Raw genomic sequence first — 16,679 nt, forward strand, 5'->3', positions numbered from 1 at the left:
CGCCCACCAGGTTCTGTGGCTCGTGGAGAGTCACGGAATTCCTCGCGTGTTCTGAGGTTCCGGGGCTGTCACTGTGGGTGTTGGGGTCTCTAATCCCCACGTCTCAGGGCAGAGGGGGCACTGGGAGACAGACCTCAGGCAGGTGTGGGGGAGGCCGAGGGGACGGGAGCAGAACCTCACACCCAGAGCATCCTTGAGGAGATTGCTGAGTGAGAGAGGGCTCCCCAGAGCGGACATGGACACCGGAGTCCACCAGGACCGACCGAAAGGGCAGCAGAGGAGACAGCCCCACACCAGTGAGTCCGTCATCGGGCACCACCCCTCCTGGCGCCTCCAGCCCCCAATCCTCTCATCCAGTCTCTCCTCCAGGACCCCCTCCCCTGCGCTTTGGGGTCCCTACACCTCTCATTCAGTGCCCTTCCTTCGGGCAAGTCCTTCCTTCTTCCCCCCCCATGTCTGCCCCACTTCCTTCAGGACCCCTCCAGTCCCTGCCACCCTCCTCCAGGCTCCCCCAGCCTCTAGCCCAGTGGTTCTCAACCTTCCTCATGCTGCGACCCTTTAATGCAGTTCCTCATGTTGTGGTGACCCCCAACCATAAAATTATTTTCGTTGCTACTTCATAACTGTAATTTTGCTACGGTTATGAATCGTCATGTAAATATCTGATATGCAGGGTGTCTTTTCATTGTTACAAATTGAACATAATGAAAGCATAGTGATTAATCACAAAAACAATATGTAATTATATATGTGTTTTCCAATGGTCTTAGGCGACCCCTGTGAAAGGGTTGTTCGACCCCCAAAGGGGTCGTGACCCACAGGTTGGTGACCCACAGGTTGAGAACCGCTGCTCTAGCCCCCTGCAAGCCCTCACCCTAATGAACCGCAACCTGGTCAGAAGAGCCAGGTGTTGGCTCTGATGGGCTCAACTCTTTGGCCCCTCAGCGGTGCAGAGGCTCCTGAGCTGGGCACTGCCCACCTGCTGTAGCCGATTCCTGTGGCGCCAGCCCGGCGAGTTTCCGGTCACCGCTGTCCTGCTGGGGGCAGGCACTGGGGGGCTCCTGGCCATAGGTGAGTGTGGAGCAGAGGGGAGGGCTGGGGCCCATCTTTTGATCTTGGTTTTGACTCTGTCCCTTCAGGTCTCTTTCAGCTCCTGGTGAGCCCTATGAACATCTATGAAGAACAGAAGATGATGATCCTGTACGGCCTGGCGGGTTAGTGTGGGGGCCAAGGGCAGGGCACCCGAGAGGCCTGGGGGACACGGCCCCGTCCGGGGTCCCCAGGAAGGAGCCTGAGCTTGTTCCTTCTGTACCCAAAGGCTGTGGCCTCAGCCTTGCCTTGGCCTGTGAGGGGAGACCCAGAGGGAGGAGGCCCCAGTCTGTAGGAGACACAGTCCTTTCCCTTTAGGGGTCTCCGAAATCGGAAGGACTCCCCATGACCCTCATGCTACAGTCCCAACCCCACGGCCCTTCCTAAGCCCCATCTCTCCTCACCTCTCTGGCCTTGTGTCTTGCTCCTCTGGATAAGTTCAGGTCATTCATTCCGCACTAACCGTGCACCTGCTGAGAATTCAGCAATGAACAAGGTTGGCAAGCAGCTTTTTGGGAGTTTACATTCTGGTGGAGAGAGTTAGGCATTAAATGGACAAGAAATAAGCAAGAGCATTTCTGATAGTGACAAGTGGTATGAAAAACAGTTCGCCAGGCCCAGGTGTGGCTCGATGGGTGAGTGTTGACCCATGAAAAGAGGTCACCGGTTGGATTCCCTGTTAGGGCACATGCTCAGGTTTCGGACTCGATCCCCAGTAGGGGGTGTGCAGGAGGCAGCAGATCAATGTTTCTCTCTCATTGATGTTTCTCTCTCTCTATCTCTCTAAAATCAATTTTAGCCGAAACCGATTTGGCTCATTGGATAGAGCGTCAGCCTGCGGACTGAAGGGTCCCAGGTTCGATTCCGGTCAAGGGCATGTACCTTGGTTGTGGGCACATCCCCAGTGGGAGATGTGCAGGAGGCAGCTGATCGATGTTTCTCTCTCATCGATGTTTCTGACTCTCTATCTCTCTCCCTTCCTCTCTGTAAAAAATCAATAAAATCAATTTTAAAACGCATATTTAAAAAAAAAAAGTTAACCAGGGGAATATGACGGAAAGGGGCTGGGGAGCTACCCTAGCTTGGAGTAGTCAGGGAAGGTTTCTCAGAGAAGGTGACATTGTAATATCAGGAGCTGTTGGGCTGTGAGAAAAGAAAGCCCACCTAAAAGTGATTTGACCATAAAGAAAGTTTATTATCTCATACTTGAGGCCCGGTGCACGAAATTTGTGCATGGGTAGGGTCCCTAGGCCTGGCCGGCATCAGGGCCGATTGGGGCCTTCCAGCTGCCAGCCGGGGCCTTCCTTCCCCGGCTGCTGGCTGTGGACCAGGGCCTTCCTTTGTTCCGCACCGCCCCCTGGTGGTCAGTGAGCAATCAAACTCCTGGTCTCTGATCGAACTCCCGAGGGGACACTTTGCATATTAGCCTTTTATATATATAGATAATAAGTTTCAAGTTACAGTGGAATTTGGAGTTTGTATAATTCAGCAGCTTAGTAAACCCACCAAAGACCCAGATTCCTTTCATATCTCTCTTTTTTTTAATCCTCACCCAAGGATATTTTTCCATTAATTTGTAGAGAGAGTGGAAGAAAAGGGGGGGGGGGGAGAGGGAGAGAGAGAGAGAGAGAGAGAGAGAGAGAGAGAGAAACATTGATGTGAGAGAGACACATCAGTTGGTTGCCTCTCACATGTGCTCCAACCAGGGGCTGGGGATCAAGCTTGCAAGAGAGGTACATGCCCTTAAGAACAAGGAGAGCTTTCCTGTAACCACCCGCCCCCCCCCCACCCCCCGCCCCGCCACCCAAGCCAGCTCCCCTCTCGTCTCATTGGTCAGCACTGAGCAGCACAGGCCCTCTCACGGAACTGGCATCCCCACAGTTTGCTGAATGAACGCCTCTCTATGGGACACCAACAGGAAGCTGCTTTTCTCTAATCACTGCATTCAAACCCGTTCTGTGGCTGACGACCCTTAGCTTTCTGGCCCCTTTCATGTAGAAGCCCTAGTCCTGCTTCAGTAATGATGACTATTTTTAAGAGACCCATTGTGTCTACTATATCAACATTTCCATCTCGGTTCCTGCTCCAGCCTGCTCCCTCCTTCCCACCCTGCCTGCTCAGCTCAGGCCTGACCCCTGGTGGGGGTCCTGTAGTGGAGAAGGGGGCACGGCCAATCCTTGACTTTTTTCTCCGCTTTCTTCCCCTCTGGTTGTTCTGATGTCAGAAAGGGATTACAGTGGTTCTCAACCTTCCTCATGCCGCGACCCTTTAATACAGTTCCTCATGTTGTGGTGACCCCCAACCATAAAATTATTTTCGTGGCTACTTCATAACTGTAATTTTGCTACTGTTATGAATCGTAATGTAAATATCTGATATGCAGGGTGTCTTTTCATTGTTACAAATTGAACATAATGAAAGCATAGTGATTAATCACAAAAACAATATGTAATTATATATGTGTTTTCCGATGGTCTTAGGCGACCCCTGTGAAAGGGTCGTTCGACCCCGAAAGGGGTCGCAACCCACAGGTTGGCGACCCACAGGTTGAGAACCGTTGCATTAGAGGAAAAGGGACAAAAGTCTGGAGTCACCGGGACTGTTATAATTCCTCTGTGTGACAGGCCCTCACGTTTATTGTCTCCTTGGAGGCTCTGAGTGGACCTTGCAGAGCCCAGGTCACTGCTGAGGGCAGTTCCACTTGGCTGACCTCCGGTGAAGCTGCCCACAGCTCCCGCGGGCGGCCCACAGCCTCCGCTTGTGATGCCTCCCACAGGCAGGCGCCCTTTCTGATGGGAGCCTCACAGGTGACTGGCGGCCTGCTCCCTCCCAGCACGGCCTCTTGTCCCAGAGGAAATGCCCACTGCGAGCCCTGCCAGACTGGGAAAGTAGGGCACCTTGCAGTGGCTCTCTCCTGCCATGGAGCGCGTGCCACTCTCACTCCATGAACGCTCCCTGGGCTCTGGGCTCTGGGCTCTGGGCTCTGGGCTCTGGGCAGTCCAGGTTCTGCAGCTCAGCAGGAGGCTACCCCCGGACAGATGATCAGGTTCCCTCCCCTTCTCGAAGCACCAGTCTCTACAGGGTTCTCTTGGAGCCTCTCACGCAACATGGGGCAGTGAATGTCCATTCTCTTCACAGACTCGCCTCCAATGTCTGCCTACACCAACCGTTTCTCTCCACTTCCAGAAAATTCGCATTTCTGGTCTTGTCTTTATACAGGCTGGTTGGGGTGGAGGGGTGAGAGACTAGCTTTGCTCTTTGGGAGTCTAGAGAAGGGGTTGGCACCTCCATTGGGCTCTCTCTCCCTTTTAAGTATTTATTATTGATTTCAGAGAGGAAGGGAGAGGGAGAGAGAAATAGAAACATCAGTGGTGAGAGAGAATCATTGGCTGTCTCCTCCACGCCCCACATTGGGGATCGAGCCCACAACCCAGGCATGTGCCCTGACCAGGAATCGAACTGTGACCTCCTGGTTCATAGGTCAACAGTCAACCACTGAGCCACGCCAGCCAGGCCATGGGGCTCTCTTTAGAATGTAGGGCAACTCTCAACTCTATCAACTATTGTCCTCAGCTTGAGTCTTTGGTCAAATGGCCAAGACCACAGGAAAAGCCCCTTCAATGTTCTGTTTTACCACAATTGGATTAGACAAACCCAGATTCGCTCCCAGGGGTCAGGGCATGGACAGGCCATTGAACAAAACTCAAGTTACATTAGCAAGAAAGAAAGCAGAACAAACTGTGGGGTGGCACCCGATGGGGTTTGCAGCAAACCTGTATGACGAGGCGGTGCCAGACAGGTGAAGACCAGGGGGAGGGGTGCGCCTGGCTGGGAGAACAGCCAGGGCAAAGACCAGAGAGAAAGGATGAGCTGGGCGTGTTCTAGAAACAGCAGCGAGGTCTGTGAGGGTGGACATGGTGGGTGAAGGGCTGAGTAGCATGAAATCACGTTGGGAGGGAGGCAGAGGCCAGATCACGAGTCTGTAGACCCTGTTGAGGGATTTGGATTTGATTCCAAGTGTGGTAGAAAGTCACTGGACGGTTTGAAGCAGAAAGGGGACGCGATCTGATTTATGCTTTTACGAGATCACCCTGGCTGCCTTGTGAAATCGAAGTGTAGCTTAGCAAGAGAGGAAGCAGGAGGCCAGTTAGTCCCAGCGAGAGATGACGGGGACTCTATGGGGGCAGTGGAAAGGGAGTGAGGCGTAGGCTCGGGATTTGCTTTGGCGACCCCGGGATGAACACGCTATCCACACAGGAATCTCCTAGGTCCCCTGACCAGCTCGTGCTGTTCCTGTGGCCTGGAATGCCGTCTGTGCCTTCTAACAACAGTTACTCATCTTCCAGGCCCAGCTGACACATCACCTCCTTTGTCCAGCTTCTCGGCCCCACCCCTCCCTGCAGAAGCGCCCACTCCCTCCTTGGCTCCCACGGGTCTTTATAAGCGCCTCCCTGAGCGCTAAGCACGTCGCACTGTAGTCATCTGTTTACTCGTCTGTCTCTCTCCCTGGATTATGAGCTTCAAGGAACTCACTGTCTCCTTTCATAGACCACAGGGAGACACATGGGAAACTGCTGAAACATACCAGGAGGTCCATGCTTAAGGGCTCAATTAGGGACCTAGGGTAGGAGAGAACGCAACCTGGAAATAAGAACTAGTGACCCCTTCCTTCCCTAACACAGACACTCACCCGTGTACACACACGAAGTCGATCACCAGCCATGGCTTTTCCATCTCTCCCAGCCCTCCAGGGACGGGCACTCAGCTGAGCTCTGTAAATGGCTGTGGGATAAGTGAAGTAATAAGTGGCCTGGAAGGTCTATCTGAGTCCGTGTAAATGGGGACAAGAGCGGGATGGTGGTGTTCTAGAAGGGAGTTGGTGGTGGTGGTGGTGGGGGGGGGTGCTTTGGTAAACCTGGTAGCCTAACCAGCTTCCTCGCTCTGCCTTACTACCTCCTGGGCTCTCCTGACAGGCTCCGGGGCCGTGGGCTGGGGGACGTCCCCTCATATCCGTTGTGCCAGCCTCCTGCTAATACCCAAAATGCTGGGCAAAGAGGGCAGGCTCTTTGTGTTGGGCTACGCCTTGGCCGCCATCTATGAGGGTGAGTGGGCCCCTGGGTACAGTTAGTGCTGCTGAAGCTGTGACGTGGGTGGGACACCCATGGGAGCCAGGCCTGGCGGAGGAGAAAGGGTGGGAACCGAATCCCAGCTGCGGCAACGTGCCGCGTGTCCCTGAGAGCATTCCTCCCACTCGGGGCTCCTTGGCTGACAGGTGAAAAAGCCAGGGCGGAATGAGAGGGCCTCTCAGGGCTGCGGGGCCCCGTCAGGTTCAGTTCTGGAAGGTGGTCACTGCATGCAGAGAGGGAGCGAGGGGGGGGGGGGGCTTAAGAAAGTTACTTAGCTCCAGAGCAGCGGTTCTCAACCTTCTGGCCCTTTAAATACAGTTCCTCATGTGGTGACCCAACCATAACATTACTGTCGTTGCTACTTCATAACTGTCGTTTTGCTACTGTGATGAATCGTCATGTCAATATCTGATATGCAGGATGGTCTTAGGCGACCCCTGTGAAAGGGTCGTTCGACCGCCAAAGGGGTCGCGACCCACAGGTTGAGAACCGCTGCTAGAGGGAATGACTCAGCAGGGCTTCTTCCCCCAGGACCGGTGGCCAACCTGCGATACAACCTCAACGAGGTGGTCGCCTCGCTGGGGCTGCACCGTGGAGCTGCAGATCAACAACACCCGCGCAGCCTGGCGCGTGTCCACTGCCCCGCTGCGTGCGGTGTTCAAGGACCTGCTGGTCAGGACCCCTCATGGGCAGGGCCGAGGGGCCCCTATTTCCAGGGGCCTAGGTGACTTGAGCTGGGAGCGGTGACCCTGGATTTGCACTTTCCCCATGGGGGTGCTGCTGGCATTGTTTTTTCCAGGACTGTCCCCAAACATTGTAGGCTGTGCCCCGGTCCCTGGGCACGAAATGCCAAGAGAGCCCCCCGCCCCCAGTCATGGGGACATGCCTTGCCCCCCCCACATTTCCAAACGCTGAAGTGAGAGGTTGGTTGGGCAGCTGAACTAGAGTGTCAGGGCGTTGGGGGCCTTGGCCGTGAGGATTTGGAAGCTTTGAAGACCAGGGGATAGAGCATTGGGTTTTGAGGACTGGGGTTTTGGGGGGATTGGAGCGTTGAGCTGGGGAGATGGGGGTTGAGCTGGGGAGATAGGGGTTGGGACATTGAGACAGCATAGGGCAGAGAGCTGGGTGATGTGGGGTGAAGTCCAAGGACCTGGGATGGGAGGCCTGAGGAGGAGCTGGGAGCCTGGGAGGTGAGCAAGGCAGAGGCATCTGGGGAGAGGAGAGGGCTCAGGGGACTGTACCCAGTGGAGAGGTTAAGGTGAGAATCTACCTCAGGGCCGAGGCTCCTACAGGCCTGCGGTAAGAGCCCAAAGCTTGGCGAATGGGGGGAGGAGAGGCTGTTGGGCAGCAGAAGCTCTAAGCCCCTGTCTCTGACCCTTTCCAACCCTCTTCCCCCCAGGGCAGCAAAAAGTCACTGAGAGCCGAGACTCAAAACATCTCCAACTTCTTCGGGGACCTGGACGCGCAGGTGAACAGTGAGACTGGCTACACACCCGAGGATGCCATGGGCTTGGAAGAGACAGCCCGAGGGGTGAGGACCCGCCGAGCCATGGCCTTCGGACCCCACCTCTCCACACAGAAGATGTACGAGCTGAAGACCAAGCTTCGTTGCTCCTGTGAGGGGTGTCCCCAGGTGGGGCAGGCCATGGGGCCGGGGGTCCAGGTCAGGGTGTGGGGGTCTCAGACGGCCCTTGCCCCTGCCCACAGACGTGGTGAACAAGGCCATACTCAGCTGCCGCCGCTGGTTTGACAAAAAGCACGAACAGTGCATGCAACGAATCCGGGTCCCGCTCCTCAACCACCTGCTCTGCCTGCCCATGAAGTTCAAGTTCTTCTGTGGCATTGCCAAGGGTCAGCACAGGGGCAGGAGGGTGGGGAGTACCAGGGTAGGGGGCTGAGTCCTTGGGGTGCGTTGGGTAGGTGTGGGGCAGGAAGCAGTGAGGCGGGAGGCGTTAGGCTCCGAGGACACAGCCCCCTCAGAGCAGCCCTTCCCCTCCCCAGGGTAAGTTACAGCCACGCTCTGCGCTGTCTTTTCAGCTGAAAGATGGGCATCATAATAGTGCTTCTCCCGTCCAGGGTTTTTGAGGGCTTAAGGCAGTAGTTCTCAACCTTCTGGCCCTTTCAATACAGTTCCTCATGTGGTGACCCAACCATACAATTATTTTCGTTGCTACTTCATAACTGTCACGTTGCTACTGTGATGAATCGTCATGTCAATATCTGATATGCAGGATGGTCTTAGGCGACCCCTGTGAAAGGGTCGTTCGACCGCCAAAGGGGTCGCGACCCACAGGTTGAGAACCGCTGGTTTAAGGTGATAACACTGTGAAGAAGGTAACAGAGCTGGCGAACGGAGCAGTTGCTCTGTGAATGTGGACTAACTTTGTTAATAGTTGGGATGGTTATAGACGGAAAAAAGGGGGCCATCAGACCTTGCTCCTGGGAAAAAGAATTCAAGGAGAGCAGAGAGGAAATAGACCCCAGGTGGGAGGAAGCCGTGGGCAGGGAGGCAGAAAGCGGGATGGGGAGGATCACCGGAAGGGAAGCCTGGAGGCTGGGCACGGGAGGCAGCCCCTAACCTGGCCCCGCCGCCCCCCAGCCATGGAAATTTGGTGCCGCAGTCGCATCCCAGTGGAAGGCAACTTCGGGCAGACGTACGACTCTGTCAACCAGTCCATTCATGGGCTGGGAGGGGACTTTTCAGCCACGATTAACCTCAAGGTAGGAGGCAGGGGCATTTTGGAATGGGGGGGGGGGGATAGGGAGTGGGAGGAGGGCACAGGGAAGAGGACCTGAGGTAGGGCAAGTGCAGGCGGGGCGGGGGGGGGGGGGTGGCATAGGAAAGAGGTCACTGGGCGTGGGGAGGGGGCAGGAAAGGAACAGCATTGGTGCTGGGTGGTAGGAGAGAAACAGGCTGAGCCTGTGCTATGCATGGACCCGACGTTGGGATGGACGGTCAACCAGGTGTGAGACGTGTCCGCTCACGTAGACGCAGGGGAGCAAGCCTATGTCCAGGAGGGTGTTGGGCAGAAGGCGGCAGCGGCTCCCACAGGTCCCGCGACAAGCCAGGGGACACGGCATGTGTGGGGCGCCGGGGAGAGATGCCACGGGGAGGCTGGGCCTGGCAAACGGAGGAGTGGCTCCATGAATGTCGACTAACTTCATTAATAGTGGGGACGGGTAGAGGCAGGTGAAAAGTGGGGGGCAATCAGGCCTTGTTCCTGGGAAAAAGAATTCCAGGAGAGCAGAGAGGAAAGAGACTCCAGGTGGCGGGAAGGCTGGAGGGCCTGCACCTGTGCCTCCCACAGGAGGAGAAGCAGGCCGGGCTGCTGGGCCTCAACACCAGCTGGGAGCACGTGAGCACCGAGGTGCGGGACTACGTGAGGCGCCAGGAGGCCCAGCTGGAGTGGGCCCTGGGGCTGCTGCACCTGCTGCTCTCCTGCACCTTCCTGATCGTCCTCCACGGGTGAGCCCCCCCCCGGCCCCCCGCTGCCCCTGACACCCCTTCCTTGGCTCTGGAGGGGAGCCTTCCCCGGGGCTGGGGGGGGGGGGGGAGAACGGACCATCAGGCCCACCTCCGACTCTGGATGTGCATGTCCTTGTGCCCTTAGCTCTGCCGTTCCTAGAGTGGGGTGAGTTGTTTACACAGAGTTAAAGGGGACGTGGGCGTTTTGTCAGAAGGAACATCGCCCGTGTTCCTGCCGCCCCAGAAGGGCGTCCGTCTCCATCTATCCGGCTCCTTCCAGCCTTTATCCCGATGCTGACGTTTTTACTTTTCGCTTTGACTTCTGTTTTTTTTCTTGCCCTTCATAGTCCCCTTGGCTCTGACTTTGTGCCATTTTTATCGTCCAATTCTGCTTTCATTTTCTCCCGCCTGCTGTGTTGGCAGCTACTTTCCCTCCATTTGGACCAAAGTCCTCAACCCCACCCAGCCTGGCGTCCAGCCGGGCCGCCCTGGGCCTTGCTCTCCGTCCCCTACTGACCTCTGGACCCTCTGTTTCCTGTCTCCACCCCCAAAGGCTGGAGATGGGCAGGGGCTGGGCAGGGGCTGGGCAGGGACAGCCACAGGGGCTTCTGCTCAGCCTGCCCTTGTTTGTGGAGCCCAGAGTGACTCCAGTGAGTGGTTCTGTGTGTGCCTGTGAGAGGACAAAGATGAATGAGCCACAGTCCCACCCTCAAGAAGCTCATGGCGGAGGGCAGACAAGAGAGGCATCCGAGAGACAGAGACGATTGAGGGCTGTGGGACGGGCGTGGGAGCCGAGGAGGTGCCCCTGCAAGAGCTATTAATGGGCTTCAAAAGGCAGCCGATGGGGAGCCATGGTCAAGGAGAGAGAGGGTGTCTCTTGGGCAAGGATCCTGGCCTCCGTGGGATGTGGAGGGCAGAGGACTTGGCTGAAGTGGGCTTGGCCAGACAGTCTGGAAAGCCCTGGGGGCGGTTGCAGGATGGATGGGGACAGACTGAAGGCAGGAGTCCAAGGTGGGTCAGAGGTCAGGGAGCCTGGCCGGACTGGGGCGTGGCAGGAAGTCGGCCTGAGAAGGCCCTAAAAGGGAAAGGTGTCCAGGCCTCAGAGCTTGGGGAGGGGAGGGGAGGGGCAGGAGGAGGCACAGAGTCAAAAGGCACTTGCAGGCTTTCAACCTGGGTGAGGTCACTCCCTGCAGGGGCAGCGTTGGGCACAGGGCGGGGCCCAGGCTCCGGAGGCCTCTGCACAGTAGCGAGAGGTTCCTCCACAAGGGGGCGCTCACCATCTTTCTTTGCATTTACAGTCAGTTCTACTTGAAAGGGAAAGATGTATGGATTATGACAAGGTCCCCGGACCAATAGCATTGGCAGTTATGTTTCACGGCGTACAGAAATTATTTACTGTCATGTTATAGTTTCAAACACATTTTATTTTTTAAAAAGTATTTTTATTGATTTCAGAGAGGAAGGGAGAGGGAGGGAGAGATAGAAACATCAATGATGAGAGAGAATCATTGATCGGCCGCCTCCTGCAGGCCCCCTACTGGGGATGGAACCCAGGCATGTGTCCTTGACGGAAATTGAACCCGGGACGCTTCAGTCTGCAGGCCGATGCTCTATCCACTGAGCCAAACCGGCTGGGGCTCAAACACATTTTCAACAATTAACATTTTTTTCCTTAGAAATGGAAGGTTTATGTGGGGCCTTGGGAGACACACAGAGGAGAGTTACACATTCACACACACACCTACCCCCCCCCCCCCCAACTCACACACAGAAACCACGGCTGAACCCAGGGATGTGTCAGAGGGGAAGGAACCTCCAGGAGATGTTTTTCAGGCTCAGCCGAGGGGCGAAGATCCTGCAGTGACTGTGGGAGTCATAATGGGTCAGGTGGCTCCTGAAACCTTGCGGGGTCCCCCCTCCCCACCCCCCCCACCCCAGCTCTGTGCCTTTGCTCTTGCTGTTCCTCTGCTTGATCTTCATCCTGCGAGATCCACACCTGGGACATCTCCCTCCTCCTGCCACACACCGTGCACAGCTCCTCCCCGCTGCCCCCTCGCTGGTGCGGGTGCCTTTCACTGCTCCTGACTGAGGCAGGGCAGAGGCTTCTCCTGGGAAGCAGATGGTGCTCAGTGGCCGGCTGGTGCAGTGGCTGTGCCTTAGGAAGCCCAGGGCTGGAGAGAGAGGGAGACGTCCTCATCCGCAGGTCCTTCTCCTACTTGGACAGCTACAACGGGGACATTCGCTTTGACAACATCTACATCAGCACCTACTTCCGCCAGATCGACGAACGCAGGAAGAAGCTGGTGAGTGGGCCCAGCCTTGCCCAAACTGCGGGTGCGCCGCTAGCTGTCCTGTGGCTTCACGCTCCAGGAGGGCAAGGGAGTAAGGGGGGAGACAGTCCTTGGTGTTCCTCACTGTGTGGGCACCTTTTTCCAGGGCAAACGGACTCTGCTGCCGCTCCGCAAAGCTGAGAAGAAGACGGTCATCTTCCCCTATGACCCCACGATCCAGGCCTCAGAAATGAGAAATGTGGTGAGGGTGGCAGGGGGGCTCTGGAGGCACAGATCTGAGAGTGGAGGGCCAAGGCATCCAGAGGGCGCCATGCCGGGGCAGGTGGGTGCCCGCTCCACCCCTCCTGCTCTTGGGCAGGTCAGGGAGCTGCTGGAGACACTGCCGGTTCTGCTGCTGCTCCTGGTGCTGTGTGGGCTGGACTGGGCTCTCTACTCCATCTTCGACACCATCCGCAGCCACTCCTTCCTGCAGTACTCCTTCCGCAGTGAGCGCGCCCGAGACCGCCCTGTGCAGCCACCCACCCTGAGTCTTCCCATTTTGTCTCTGCCTCTGGGTCTCAGCCCCTTTCTGAGCCCCGCAACCTGACAGCTGTTCCCGGGGCCCTCGGTTTCCTGTCCCTTTACATCCACAAGAGAAAGGGCTTGGCACTCCATGAAGGGGTGGACTGTGCACCTGAGAAGTGTTTCTGAGCTTGGACCTCTCCTCATCCCCTTAACTCAGACTCCTCACCTAACCCCTACATCATCCCTCACCCCCCACCCCACAACCCCGGATCTTTGCCTCAGGCAGTCATAAACTGGAGGTGAAAGTTGGGGGGGACTCCCTGATTGCCCGGCTTCTTCGGAAAACCATCGGGGCCCTGAACACCTCCTCGGAGACGGTGGTGGAATCAAACAACATGCGTGAGTGATCTGAGGTTTCGGAGCAGAGGAGTGGAGGGCTGAGGGGCGAGGGGCTTTCCAAGGCCCAGAGTGGGGACCGGGCCTTGGTGGGGAGATGGGGTCAGAGGAGACTGATTGGGTTGGGGAACCAGAGCTGGAAATATCGAGTCCGACTTGAAGAGTTGGAGGATGACAGACTTGGGTCAGAGGAGCCTGGGGGCTGGGCCTTAGGGCCAGAGGGTCCCGTCCTCTGGAGGGCGTTGTCCCACAGAACTTCCTGCCCCGATGGAAATGGTCTACATCTGCGTTGTGTTGAGCACATAGCCACCTGGGCCCTTGATGGCCCAGCTCTTCAGGGGGCGGGGGAAACAGGAGTCCAGCAAGGTTTCAGACCTAACCCGAGGCCTCACTGGGGTGGGAATTCAGCCAGGGCTGCCCTGTCCCTCAGGGGCCAGACCCTTGACAGGCCTCCCCGCCCCGCAGCCTGCCTGCCTCAGCCCGTGAGCCTGAGCGCCGGAGCCTATGCGAGGACTGGACTCCCCACCGGCCTGCTAGTGTGTCTCTGTCTGCTCCAGGCTTTCGGCTACCGGCTCCGGAGGGTCATCGCAGCCTTCTACTTCCCCAAGGTGCACCCTGGCCTCTCCCCTGGCCTCCCAACCCTCCTGGCAGCGCTCACACACACACACCAGCCGCCCACGGTGCTGGTACTGACCCTCTTCTCCTGGCCCAGCGAGAGAAGAAGCGGATCCTGTTCTTCTACAATGAGCTCCTGAGGAAAAGAGCGGCCTTCACCAAACTGAGGAGGGCGGCCATCGTGAGGCAGGCGCGAGAGCAGAGAGCCCGAGTAAGTCAGGCCAGGCCTGCGCGCTGTGGCTCCCGGCTGGGCCTGAGAACCGCGAAGGAAGGGTTTCCCCCTTCCCAGCCCCCACTAGGCCCCAGGCCTCTGGGAGCTCAGTGAGTTCAGACATGATTCGTGCCAAGGGGCCTGGTCATCTGCTCCTGGACGTCAGGGCTGTGTCCGTCTCTGAGCCCCAGACGTCAGCCCAGCCTGAGCTACTCAGAGGACCAGCAGGAAGCAGGCGGAAAGGAGGAATAAGATGTGGTATAGGCTGATCGAAGGAAAGCAAGAGGGGTTCATCAGAAACCAGGGACCACGGCAAAGCCACGGGGCCTACTGAGAGACCTGCAGACCAGAAGCTCGGGGCAATCCATAGGAGGCAGGGAGGCCGGGGCTGGGGGCCAGGGAGGCCTCATGAAGGGCGCGTGGTATATGGAAAGCGCATTGAGTCGGAAGAACCAGGCTCCAGTCCACACTCCCTCATGAAGCTGTGCCACTCTGGCCATAGTCCTCACTGGACCTGGGTCTCCCGCTGAAGAATGAGGGTGTGGGGGCGGGGGGGGGGGGGGGGGAGACAGATGTGCAGGCCTGCTCCCTAGAGACTAGTAACAGAGTGATGGTCAGGTGTAGGGCTCCGGTGCCAGAGGACCTGGGTTTAAATCCTGGCCCCTGTCCTTATTACTATGACAACTATATGGTGTTGAGCACTTACTTAAATGCTGTGCCTTGGTTTTCTGTAAAGTGGAGTCACCGACTCCATTTGGGTGTGGTAAGGATTAAGTGAGTTTTGCTGTTGCGGTGCAAGCACATAGAAAGTTCTGAACATGTGTTAGTTGTCATCGGGTGACCAGGCAAGTGACCACCTCTCCAACATCAGTTTTCTCACCTGGAAAAGAGGTGATGAGGATGATGAAAACAATACCTGCCTTACATGGTTATTGTTTGAATTGAGCTAATTTACTCACAGTTTCTGTATAGTACAGGGCCCAACATTATTCAAAAACAACGACAGCAACAACAAGTAGTACTTGTTCTTATTCAATCAGCCCCAAGCAAACTCATCAAAGTGAGAATGTCTGTTTAACTTTTTCCTGCTGTGCCCAGATCCCTCCCCCCCCCCCCCCATGAAACATGGGCTGCTACAAAAAAAACAAAAACAAAATAAAACAGCAACAACATACTGTGATCCCATGACCCGGTCCTGAGTAAAGTGGATTTTGATGGGCAGATAGAAATGTGAAGGGCATTCATTCCAAGCGGAGGGAACAGAATGTGCAAAGACTAAGAATCCAAACAGAGGGCGTGCCGAGTGCCAGGGCTAGTCTAAGGAGGCAGGTACAGCTCAGGAAGGGGTACGCTGGGGCAGAGGCTGGAAAGGGACCAGATTGGGGGAGGCTAGGAAAGCCACCCCCGGGAGCCCTGCCTTTGGCAGGCAGTGCAGCTCCTGGAGTTTTGGGAGCCGGAGTGACCTGATCAGGTGGCCGGCGGAGAGAGGGTGGGAGAGAGGGGGCGCATGATGCACCAGGCTTGTGATTCCCATCAGGGCACCTGGGTGCAACCAGGTTTGATTGTTTACGATCTGTGTGCCTTTGGGAAAGTCACTTCACCTTTGTGAGATCCATCTTCCTCATTTGCAAATTGGGGAACACAACAGTGATAGTCTTATCTGTCCTCCTCACTTCGCAGCCCCACCCTGCGAACCAAATAACATGACTGATGGGAAAATGAAAATGATGGTTATTGCTGTTGCTAGCTGGGAGAGTCCACGCTGCATCCTCCCACTCTCTATTTTTTTAAAATATATTTTTATTGATTTCAGAGAGGAAGGGAGGGGGAGAGAGAGATAGAAACATCAATGATGAGAATCATTGATCTGCTGCCTCCTGTATGCCTCTCACTGGGGATTGAGCCCACAACCCGGGCATGTGCCCTTGACCGGGAATCCAACCGTGACCACCTGGTTCATTGGTCAACGCTCAAGCACTGAGTCCCACAGGCCGGACCCTCCCACTCTCCATCATGGAGTGAGTGCAGGAGGGCAGCTCTCTAGGACCCGCCTCCATAGCACCCTTGCCCTCCGGGGGTCGTCTTTGCCCAATCCAGTTTCCTCCAGCTCGTGGGCACTGTCATGCCTGGAGACTTCCGACGAGAAGCGCTGGCCGGTTCCCCTCCGCCCTTTCCCCACCTCGCTCCCTCTCTAGCTCTCCACCCTCCTCGCTTCCCAACAGCGCCACGACCTGGCGGACATCCTGCACCGCCGATGCCCCTTCCTGCGCCCCTGGCTGCGCCGGCGCTGTGTGGTGTGCCAGGCCCCGGAGACGCCCGAGTCCTACGTGTGCCCGACTCCGGACTGCGAGGCTGTGTACTGCCGGTCGTGCTGGGACGACATGCGGCAGCGCTGCCCGGTCTGCACACCCCGGGAGGAGCTCTCCTCTTCCGCCTACAGCGACAGCAACGATGACGCTACCTATGCGGAGTGAAGGGGCGTCCTGCGCGCTCCCACTTCGCCCCTTCCTAATTAATAAAATGCCGTGCACACTCCCGCCGCCCGCGCTCCGCAGGGATCTGGTACGCGGGCGGGGAGCGAGCCGGGCGCTGCCTGGCGGGCAGCGGGGAGAACTGGCCCGGATCGCCGCAGGGCCGGGCGGCGGACTGAAGGCGGGAGGCAGCAACGCTGCTAGAAGAAGTCCGGACCTGCGGCGGGTGGAGAAGCGACGCCCCAGCCGGTCGGACCGGCCTCGGCTCCCACCCAGCACAGCAGCGGGGAAAGCGGCGGCGCTGCGCTGCGCTGCGCTGAGCGAGCGGAGTCCCGGGCCCGGCCGACTCCTTCGCAGCCAAGCCCGGCGGGGCGGGGCCTCTCCGGGGGCGGGGCCTGGGTGGGCGGGGCCTGGCTCGGGACCCTGTGAGAGGGGAGGGGCGGGGCCGCGGCAGGAGGGGAGGGGCGGGGCCTGGCTCGGGACCCTGTGAGAGGGGAGGGGCGGGGCCTG

The 16,679-nt window shown here is 57.3% G+C and overlaps 1 protein-coding gene across 1 annotated transcript; it reads left to right on the forward strand.

The window, feature by feature from the left end:
- The first annotated feature begins 160 nt into the window (after window positions 1–160).
- DCST1 (DC-STAMP domain containing 1) lies at window positions 161–16,473 on the forward strand. The gene is given in 17 exon segments (XM_070397310.1): window positions 161–296; window positions 946–1,071; window positions 1,140–1,214; window positions 6,063–6,191; window positions 6,747–6,796; window positions 6,798–6,887; window positions 7,615–7,831; window positions 7,923–8,066; window positions 8,815–8,936; window positions 9,524–9,681; window positions 11,885–11,984; window positions 12,118–12,213; window positions 12,331–12,457; window positions 12,759–12,875; window positions 13,338–13,480; window positions 13,585–13,698; window positions 15,921–16,473. Coding segments are annotated over 17 exon segments (2,121 nt in total). The 5' UTR covers window positions 161–235; the 3' UTR covers window positions 16,173–16,473.
- The last annotated feature ends 206 nt before the right edge of the window (window positions 16,474–16,679 follow it).

Source organism: Myotis yumanensis, unplaced genomic scaffold (genome assembly GCF_028538775.1).
Source record: "Myotis yumanensis isolate MYYU_CA2020_CCGP unplaced genomic scaffold, mMyoYum1.0.hap1 SCAF_17, whole genome shotgun sequence".
In the NCBI taxonomy this organism is placed as follows: domain Eukaryota; kingdom Metazoa; phylum Chordata; class Mammalia; order Chiroptera; family Vespertilionidae; genus Myotis; species Myotis yumanensis.